Source organism: Mytilus californianus, unplaced genomic scaffold, assembly GCF_021869535.1.
Source record: "Mytilus californianus isolate M0D057914Y unplaced genomic scaffold, xbMytCali1.0.p SCAF_7, whole genome shotgun sequence".
Taxonomy (NCBI): Eukaryota; Metazoa; Mollusca; class Bivalvia; order Mytilida; family Mytilidae; genus Mytilus; species Mytilus californianus.
Window position 1 is genome coordinate 13,621,897 of NW_026262723.1, and position 11,569 is coordinate 13,633,465.

At 30.1% G+C, this 11,569-nt stretch overlaps 1 protein-coding gene across 2 annotated transcripts; it reads left to right on the forward strand.

Annotated features, from left to right (window-relative positions):
• The first annotated feature begins 2,192 nt into the window (after positions 1–2,192).
• Positions 2,193–11,058, forward strand: LOC127707434 (uncharacterized). Of its 2 annotated transcripts, none has more exons than XM_052211953.1 (2): positions 2,193–2,321; positions 7,541–11,058. In XM_052211953.1, the coding sequence occupies exon 2, from the start codon at positions 7,543–7,545 to the stop codon at positions 9,244–9,246; it is 1,704 nt and encodes a 567-aa protein (XP_052067913.1). In that variant the 5' UTR covers positions 2,193–2,321; positions 7,541–7,542; the 3' UTR covers positions 9,247–11,058. The 2 variants fall into 2 exon arrangements, with proteins under 2 accessions (XP_052067913.1, XP_052067914.1); XM_052211954.1 differs by lacking the exon at positions 2,193–2,321 and adding an exon at positions 7,148–7,235.
• Positions 11,059–11,569: the final 511 nt, after the last annotated feature.

Below are 11,569 nucleotides of genomic sequence, written 5' to 3' on the forward strand. Positions count from 1 at the left end.
ATTCTCGTTAAGTTTTGTTTTCAACCGACCCTCATTGTCAATTTCTAAATGGAAGTCAAGATATGAGGCAGACTTAGCTTCAAGACTTTTCTAACCAATATTGGGTTTTGGGATTTTACAATTAGAAAATTGATGAAATTTCGATTTGCCCAGGAACATTGAATTATAAGGCTACGGCGTAATATTTGTTAATAAGTGTTTCCTGTTAAAGAATCTCAATATGAAATGATACTGTGAGGCAATTTTTTTAGTGTTGTTTATTGATTAGATCTATATAGCCTTTGTTCAGTCATGTCCTTTATCAAGATTTATCGTATATATATACATATTTCAAATATTTTATTTAGTTAAAGCATATAACGACAAGATATGGTAATAAGAAACAAATGCAAATTGTCTCTTATTTTCTGGCTATGCTTAAACATATCTTAATAAATATTTTAGTAATATCATACAAAATCAAAGAATGATGTCAGTAAGAATCTTAACATGCTTAAAGTACAGAAAAGATAAAAAAAAAAAAAAAAGAACAACACAAATTTCTCTTTACTTTCTGAAAATTATACAGTAGCATTCGATATTGACATATAAATTGTGACATCTGTTATTTACGATTCTTCGAACTTTTGCTCTGTCTGAAGGTTATATCAATGATTGACGTAATGGTACTGTGACAAAAAGAAAATAGCAAAAAACGCATTACATCAGATACAATTACCGTCAACGTAAACCAAGGTTTTCCCGTCCTTGCTAAACTTCTGACAACATGTAATGTCCATTAATGGCTTACAAACGTAACGTTTACACGTCATACAAGAAGACTGCATTGTTAAAAAAATCAATGTCACTTTCAATTAATCCTTAACTTAAGAAATAAATAGATTCATGTACATTTATCTGGTGTTATTTAATACAGATCTACAATTTGATATTTCTATTATTAGCCTGGGAATGCTATCAGTAACTGCAAGCATTCTTTGACAATGTTTGATGCGGTATTATTTGACTAAGGGCAGCTTTTAATGTCTATAAACAATATTTTAGAATGAAATGCATATTCTGTAATGGTTTTCTCTATGTGATTCTACAAATTGAGGTTAAAAAAAGGGATTTGTCTTTGGTTGTATCGTTAGATTGTTTTATACTTTATAAAAGTTCATGTGTGTTGATATCAAAAATCGTTGTTTAATCAATTAACTCGTATTTCCCGCAATAATAGATTTGTAAAAATGAACACGTGAAATTTCATTCGATCGTCACTGATGAGTCTTTTGTAGACTAAATTTAATCCTGCAGTTATCTATGGTAAGTTTATTCATATTACTATAGCTAATTGTAGCCGTGAAATTTCGTAAATGCTGATTTTGTATGACATTTTGCAACAAAACATAGTCGATATATATATATATGCAATTACGGTCCGAAATATACTACAACGATCAACGCCAAACAATTCCAATAAAAACAAAAGCAACGACTGGATCAGACTCCTCGCTTGGAATAGAAAACTTTATATAATCTTGATTCAAAGTGTTTTTTGAAAGCCGAGTTAAAAACTGCACATGAAAAATACCTAACTTCAAATTCGACAAATGACAAGAAAATAATCCGGAGAACGAATTCCTAGGTAAACGATTTGGAGTTACTATTTATGACATTACTAGCATCACAAATTCATAATTGACCTAGATGTCTAAGACGTTTTTGGCTAAGTTAAAATTAGAAGAAAAAATGCGCAAAGTTTAAAGCTTCGTGTACATAAAAGTTGGTAATGCAATTTAGTCATTTAGAAGTTCCGGCAAGATCCGTATATCAAAGTTTTTTTGTCAAAAAATTGATCGCATAAACGAATCTTATGTCTTTTTCGTTTATTTAAAAACATATGTTACTTTTTCAACGACAAATTTCAGTCTTTTAAAATCAGACAATTATCAGACAATTTTGTATAATATAATTTTATATGTATAAATATTTTCATTGTCGTTGAAATATATAGTTTTGTAAAGGAAGAAATTCTTATAAGTAGATAAACATTTTCCATCTTCTTGCGTTTTTACATTTACAACAAGTGTATCTGGTAGGAAATGGTGAAGTACGTGTTTATGTCATAAATGAAAGATATTTTTATTTATGTTACAACAAACCTTAAAATACATTACAATGACATCATACTCTATATTTGTAATTGTAGTGGTAACAAAAATATATTGGAAATTCCTTTCTACAAAGGCAGGTAACAAGAGAAAGGCAGACTATACAGCAGTCACAAGAAGATTCATTTTTGAAAAGAAAGACCTGTCTATTCAGATCAAATAAAATCGGTAAGTTTGTCATCACTACATTTATATATCCTTTTTTGTTTTAAATCTGAGATAATGTGGTAAGGTATGCTCACATTCCCATACGTTTGATTATTTAAACACTATTAAACAGAAACCACAGCTATACCTTTTGTTTATATTTTGTTTTAATTTGTGGTGTTCTATTGTGTTTTATTATTCAATATTTATTAAAGGAATTGAGAAAAAATAACACTTACGTTCGTATACGGGTATAAACAAACAAAAGTAAGAATTGTGTTTTTCTAAAAAATTTAACAAGTTATAAGTCATCTTTTTTGTGTTTTAAGCTACATGTTGTGACATATTGACAAAGTATGTAAGAATCATACACGAGAAATGCATTAATACATAAATAGAATAGAAAGATCCCTAATTGACAGAAATTTTGAAATAAAACATGGGAAGAAAGCAAATAATATAATGCCTCAAGAAAATTATAAGAAAAATATGGTCAATGTACCTTTTCTTGCTAGAATAATAAATGGACAAAAATATTGTACATTCTTTTACAAACCATACTTATCTGATTTATACGAATAATAACTTGAATAAATAAAAAAAAGTTATATCTAAATTGAGGCTACAGGAGTTTACGATGATCATTATCTTACGACCAAAGATGGCGAAAGACTCCTATGCTACCTAACGGGTTTAACTTACATATTAAAGTTGATTAGGAATAAATTAATCATATATACTCTCTACCAGGTACTAAAGATCTACCAGAATTTTATCTTGATATGATTAAAATATGGTTAAAAAATAAAAATACTAAAACTAAATATCCAAATAACTACAAACTTATCCATCAAGAAGTCATTTGGGGAAATCAGTTGATCAAATTTAAAAAGAAAACACTACTTTTCCAAGACTGGATAGAAAGCAATATCATTCATATAATTGATATTATTGATGAAAATGGGGTCTTTTCAGAAAAATTTATAAGTTTAAAACTAAAAAAGAAATCAAATTGCATAGCTGAATTCTCAAAATTAAGAAAAGCCATCCCAAAAGAATGGTTTTAAATATTAAATGATGAAAGTTCAAGAAAAACTAGAGTTTAACAAATAACTCACTATATATAAGTGAAAAGAATAATAATTGTAAACATAAACTAGAAAAATTTGATTCGAAGAAAATTTATACAATTTTAAAAGAATATGATAAAGAAGTTCAAATTGGGTATCATAAGTGGAACAGAATATTAAAATGTGAAAATATACAAATTTAAGCTCAATATATGCAAAAGTTTATTCATAAATATTTAAAAGATAATAAACTGAAAATGTGCAGGTGGAAACTATTACACTTTATTTTTCCAAACAAAGTTTTGTTAAAACAATTGAAAATAAGCCTTAACTCTACTTGTAATTTTTGTAACCTTACAGAAGACTATGCACATTTTTTTGTAACTTGCCATTTTCTAGATGAGTTTTGGGTGGAAATTTATAAGTTATTTGAAATAGTTAAGATTGGTAGACATATATGTACTTTAAAAAATCTAATCTGGGTATATAAAATTGATGATGAACATTATTATGAAATGAAGTTTTTACTTACAGTTATTGTGTTTACTATACACAAAATACACTATTTGTCAGAATATAGGACAAAGAATATCAATCTGTATAATGTTTTTAAGTCAGAGTTTAAAAATGGATTATTACTATAAAAAAAATATATTAATATTAAAGGAAAAGGGATACTAGAAAAGATATATTCTTATATTTGAACAACATTGTTATTATATCATTGTCAGTATTGTTATTATATATGTATTTTATAGAGCTCTATGTACTTGACTTGTTTGATAGATGATTATTTCATTTTACAATTTCAATGAGTTTTGAAAGTACCTCTTAATTTGTCACACTCATATATTTACATACTTTAATTTTAAGTTATACGAAGGAAATACAAACCTTGTTTACTGTATAAGACCAAAAATTTTACATATACATACCTTCCCTGGCTAATACATTTATGTTTGCATTATAAACTTAGTGAGAGTAAATTAATCCAAAATACCGTTATACCGGACGATAGAAAACATATGAAACCACAAACAAAATTCCGAAAATGCTACTATAACCCGTTATTCTTTTTTACTCTCAACATCTATCAGATAGTTAACAATGATATATCAAGGGATGCTGTTTTTGATATAGAAGTTCATATGTAGAGCTATAATAGAAATAAAATAGAAAAAATAATGTGTTGATGATAAATAATATATTGATGATAAATAATGTATTAATGACAAATAATATATATACTAACAGAATAACAAATATATACCTGAAGATACCCTGGTCTTTAGGAACTAATATACAGGGATATCCACTGAAATAGCTGTACCAGTGAAGAAATCTGTTAACAGCATGTGCAATATTGTTGTTGAATAAAAAAAAAGGAATAAGTTAAACTTTCCATTTCTATGTAGCAATATTCTAGCCTGCATACGGAGTATACATCATTCAGTTGATACATTATTCCAGGTCTTGTATTTTCTATCACGATTAACTTGATAGAGGGTTGCTGTTCACAAGGAAGCTATTAAACCAAAAGTTCCAGGTGGTGAAGTTGAAATCATCCCGTCGTGAATTTCACAGACGCCATCACGAGTTGGTTGACAGTTTTGGAATATTTGTTTCACAAATGACGACGGATATGTTCCAATTGTCGTACTTACAATCCCGTCCTCTTTTCCCCGAATGTGACTTACCAAATTAAATTTATCATCGGGTTTGTACATGAGTAATACGACCGGTGCCACATGTACAGCAGGATCTGCTTACCCTTCCGAATCGCATGAGCTCACCCCCAGTTTTTGGTGGGGGTTCATGTCGCTCAGTCTTTAATTTTCTATGTTGTGTTTTGTATACTGTTGTTTGTCTGTTGGTCTTTTTGCTTTTTATTTATGGCGTTGTCAGTTTATTTTCGACTTATGGATTTGAATGTCCCTTTGGTATCTTTCGCCTCTCTTTTGAAATTGCTACGTAAATACAGGTTATTTTACAAACGATTTACCGAGTCCTCAATGAACTGTGGTAAATAATTCGTAATGGAATATTTACCAGATGATAAAAGAAAAATCATCCTATGGGAACGAACTGTGAGCCTCTCCTTGCCGACCTCTTCTTATTTTCATATGATTCGGAGTTCCTTCAGACACTTGTCAAAAAACAAGAAGATCAAAGAAGCCAGATCATTTAATTTTACCCTTAGATATATTGATGATGTTCTTTCCATTAACAATCCAAACTTTTCTGATTTGGTTCCATTAATATATTCTCCATAACTAGAAATTAAAGAAACAACAGATACGGCTTCCACCGCGGCCGCCTCATTTTTAGACTTTTACCCCGAATTTGACATAAACGGTCATCTCAGTACAAGCATCTAAGACAAACGAGACGATTTAAATTTGAAATTATCAATTTTCCCCACCTTAGAAGCAATATACCATCTTCACCTGCATATGGGATATACATTTCCTAACTCATTCGGTATTCAAGAGCTTGCTGCTGCTACTCAGACTTTATAAAACGTCACCAGTGTCTGAGCAGAAGGTTGATAAACCAGGGTTAAAAAAGTTCATCGGAAGATACCAAGACCTTCTTGATAAATATTACGTATCAACAAATAATACACGATGGTCTTGAAGTATAGATTCTAGGTACCGACGTTGTTTATGATTTTAATTACGTGTTAAAGTGTTCTTTTAATTGTCTTTGTAACTTATTGACCTTAACTGTTTAGTCCAGTTTTGGTAATATCCTTTTGGCGTGGCTCGGTACTTATGCATCCCGCCATTATGTTATTGTGCTGTGGTAATTTTTTGTATTCTTGTCTATCATTTTTTCTTATGTGCTTTGTCGTTATGACAATTTGTTTTTCTTTGTTGACATATTTGTTTGTTTTTATAGAGTTTAAGATTATAACACAATGTTGACTGCTGTTCTCCTAATTTTGACATTTTTACTTATTATGTCTGTTTGTTTTGTTTACACATTATTGTCAATATAATGGAATTTATATGCGACTGTCATACAAGTAAGAGGTTAAGCTAGCTATAAAACCAGGTTTAATCCACCATTTTTTTCATAAGGAAATGCCTGTACCAAGTCAGGAATATGACAGTTGTTTTCCGTTCGTTTGAGGTTTTTGAGCTTTTGATTTTGCCATTTGTCAAGGGACTTTCCGATTTGAATTTTCCTTGGAGTTCGGAATTTTTGTTATTTTACTTGTTACATATTGAATGTTGTTCTACCTGACATGGTACTTAGATGATTATTTTAGATTTGTTTCGCAAGAATCAGACTAGTCTAATTGATATTGGTAGACTATCTAATGAACATTAAGTGTAAAGAGGTGTTGACTAGATAACACAACTGAATAAACGTCCTTGAATTTAATACGAAAATCAACATCAAATTACAACATAACATATTAGGTATCTGTCGCTCGGTTTTATTAAACAAAGTAAAAAAAAACAGGGGAATTTCAGTTCTTGAAGTAAAATAAATCGATACTATTTTAGTAAATTGTAACCTGTTTGAATGAAATAGAAATAAAATTTGTAAATTGAGATAAACTTTTATTCCAATTTTTGCAAACTATACTTAAACTAACTGTAGTACATTATTAATATTTCAAACAAAATATATGTACATATATTATTCATAGTTGTATATCAACATCAAACGGATTTCCTTAGTACTTAAATACAGCTTTCATCTGTCACTTTTCTTATTTATAAAAATCCATATATATTCTGAAGTCTGTCAATGTATTTTTAGTATCACACGTAGCAGTTTAATAACAAAACACCTAACAATGACGCGGCTATTGAAATAAGATTAACTAAAATTCTCCGATCTGAGGAATGAGGTATGTATGGCTGCATTGATGTATAAATATCCAGCCACGTTTGAACATTTGTTCGCTACGAATTTTCATATTGTACCACATTCTCACCACTAGAATCAACTTACTGTTTATTTAATAATTACACACGAGCAGAAAAACAAGATATCTAACGTGAGTGAAACAGTTTGTTTTCCAAATGAAGAACAAATATAATATGAATACCACTGTTTTTGCAAAATGTATTATATATTTTAAAAACTCTGCCATTTTGAATAAAATATCTATGCATGTCTTTTTGAAATGAAGAAATTGTTTTTTGCTTTCAGACATGACTTGTGGAGTAATTGTATTGTTGACAGTTTTAACAACTACATTTGTTATCCAGATAAAATTGAGCACCTGTGATAGTCATGAATGCGATTCATACATACATCCGCGAAATATTTATATATTCAACATGGTTCTTTGCATTATTGGGATTGCAGCACTTTTTTTATATTTGATTTTATGGTCGGTTAACGAAAAGAATGAAGAGACCGTTCAAATGAGACAACACAAGAGTAAAACAGATATGTTGACAAAAGTATTCATGTGGATATTCACATTCTTTATAACTATATTTTCGATGATAACAATTCTTAATGTAAAAGAAAAAATGAATCACTTCAAAGATTTAAACTCAACGGGGATAATTAACAGTACTTGCAAGTACAAGTTGTCGTATGATGAATCGATATTTAATTTTAAAATTGTGCAAATTATCTTTTGTTTAATTCAAAGTATGTTTTTACAACTGACCTTTGGTATTCGATTTTACCGTTCCATATTGATAAAGGTTGTTACATTTTTCATATTTTGGGCAAATGCAAGTCATTTCGTTTTGATACTAGTTAATGCCTATACATCATCGGAAGATAATTCTAGGAACAGTTATAAGGAATGTACACTTAGGCAAACAACAGATTGGAGCGTAAAGCAGGCCTACGACGTATTCGCTCATTTTTGTAAGCCTATGGAGGGGCAATACTCCGTTCTTTGTATGTTACAAATATTTGAAGTTTCGTCAATTGGAGTACGTTATTGCTGTACATCAAAACAAGGTAACCAAAAGCACAAATCACAGTCAACACTTGAACATGCAAATAACGAAGAGAAACCACTTTTGTCCAGACATAAAACAGATGATAAAGATGCTGACTCAAAAAACCTAAACATAGACCCTCTAACAAATGAAAGACCTGAAAATGCATGTAAAGACGCAGAAAACCTAAGCGTCAATGTAGATCGTACGAAAGCACTGAAAGAATTAGCGTTTCAGCGATACACACAGATGAGTGGTATTGCTGTAATTTTCCTCTTTATTCCGGATTGTGCCACTTCAATATATTCCCTTAGTCTAAATAGAATAAATGAATCGTATGCTAGTTCAACTACAGTCAGAAGACTTAATGGCGTTGAAACTAGCTATTTTGTCTACCATATACTGCTTCATGCTGTCATGCTTCTTCTTTTTATGTTTTGCTTTTACATGCTTTATGGATCAAAAACATACTTTGAAAAACTGACAGATGGAAAGATTCCATCTTTCAAATCAAGCTATTTTGTTATATCACTGAGTTTCCTTGCGTCTTTCGCCTTTTATGGTGTTAACCTAACAGCATACGTTTTATTTACACAGTCAACGCCGATTACAATTCTAATAGTTGAAAATTTATTTTCCGTTCTACAGATATCAATACAAATGTTTTTGATTTTAAAAGTAAACGAATTGAAAAAATCGAAGATTTCGTCATCCTTTCCACGAGCTTCAATGACGCATATATTCCTGATAATTTCTGTGATGAATCTAGGGTTTTGGTTTGCAAGTAATTTTATGGGAATGTCAAACTATACGAAATTTGTTCTGACAGAAATTTTGGGTGATAAAACTCAACATGCTTTGTGTCATATATTTATAGCATTTGTTTGTTTCTTTCATTTTAAATCGTGTGCTAAATTTTATGAGTTATTCCGTTATCAGTATGATTTCTAAAACCGACCCTCGTCATGTTGTTTGACCACTGTGGGATATGAACATGCAACACTGTGGTCATAAATCACAAGGAAGGTAACTTTGTACTTTACTTTTTTTTCATTGATTTCTTGAGGAAAACCGCTTTAAATTGTTTCAATATTGTAAATTTTATATGAAATACACCAGTATAATAATTGATAAGCTATATCAATGTTTTATACTGTACATTTTGGGCTTTGAAAAGAACGTTAATTGTTTTTCTTATGCATTTCTCAATGACATCTTAAAAATGAAAATTTAATTTGATAATACTTAAAAGAGAAAAATAACCAAAAGAAAATATATGCGTGTTATATTTGAACATTGGTAAAATCATTAATACATATTTATTTAAAGAGGACTGTCTGCTTCATAATGTCTTTGAATTCGCACTGAAACTAGTGATATTTTAGCTCAATGTTTGTTCAGATTACTTCAAGTCATATTTTGAATAATCGGTCACCTTAAAAATGCTTTTCATATATTAAAACTGATTTCGGTAACGTTTTGTTCTTTTGTTCTTCACAAAATCAAAAAGCAAAATGTCATCGAAAATAGAACTAAACATCATTAAATATGTTACATGCTAACTGAAATGATATGGTTCCTGAATTTAGTCATCGCTTAATTAAGATAAGTATACTCAGCAGCCGATTGAGACTGGACAACAACTTTGATTTTAAGAATATTTGTATATATACTAAACAAATCATTTTACTCTTTAATATAAAAATTTCTAAATTCTATTATCATCATCGGGTTTGAACTTACATGAGCAATACGACGGGTGCCACATGTGTAGCAGGATCTGCTTACCATTCCAGAGCACCTGAGATCAAACCCAATTTTTGGTAGGGTTCGTGTTGCTCAGTCTTTGGTTTTCTATGTTGTGTTTTAATTTTTGTGTACTGTTATTTGTCTGTTTGTCTTTTTTTTTTATTCATAGCGTTGTCAATTTATTTTCGACTTGTCAGTTCGAATGTCCCTTTGGTATCCTTCGCCTCTCTTCTGTTATTGATGTTGAAATAATTATTAGTGAAAATGGTCATCCTTGTTTTACTTTTCCAAGTTTTTGAATCATGTTCATATGATGTGTTTGTTGCAAATCATCCCCAAATGGTTGTTCTGTAGATTAAAAGATTAATTTTCTTAGGCTTTAACCGTTGTTTGGATAACTCTGGTTAATGTGTGAATGCATATGACTATCACTGGGTCGATACCTCTGCTAGTGGACTGTAAGACCACAAGGGTATCATCAGCCCAATAGCCAGGATTTGATTAAATTGAAATTTGCTGATATAGAATTACGGGAAATAATTCAAAATCAAAGAATATATTTCTCTCATGCAAAGCTCCGATTTTTTATCAGGATTTGGCTATAGATAATGTCATATTTGCTTTGATCAGCTCTCCAACGTATGTTTTATGTTTTGGATTTTTAATCAGTTCGGCATCGAGCATCACTGAATAGAGACCAGCTGGGCTTCTGGTGCAGTAAATTTATACCGTTAATGCTATTGACAAGATATGTTGATAATCCAGTCTACAAAGGTTTCTGCATTTGGTTTAACCAGGGTTTCAGTATAATAAATTGTTCAAGCTAGAAATAGCTATAATTGTTATAATGTATATAAAGAACTTGAATGTAAAAAAACAATGATAAAATAATGACAGTTATGTTATATAGAATATGCATGTAGAGAATCAAATGTCATTTAGCGCTTGAATTATCAGCTTAACTGTAACTTGATTTACTTCATTAATGTAAAATAAAAATAATTTTATATATTATTCTTTGTATTTAGTGAATATGATGTAAGCATTGAATGACCTTTGAGACAAAAAATATCGCAAAGACAGTGACCATCAACATACATCCGCATTTTGTGTGTTTTGAAGTATAATCTACCTCAATCACATAAAGTCCATCGTCAGTTTACTTCTTTCATAAAAGAAAACGTTCTCAATCCCTAATCATTTTGCAACATCTGGCCAAACTTCACAAAAGGCGACCTGCAGGATTATGTCATATCTTACGTCTTGTAACCAGTATAATTACCGAAATTTAAACGTAGGTAAGTGGCGGTCACACATATGCATTGACCTAGTAAGGTTTACAAAACATTATATGACGGCTAATAAAACAGGAAATTTGAAAAAAATACATGAGTGATATTTCCCCCACGTGATTATAGTGATTTCCCCCTGCTATTTGATTTGGATTTATCAAAAAAAAATCAATCAGTTTTAACGATTGTAACTAGAAATTGATAACCAAATTATTAGTTGACATTCATAATTT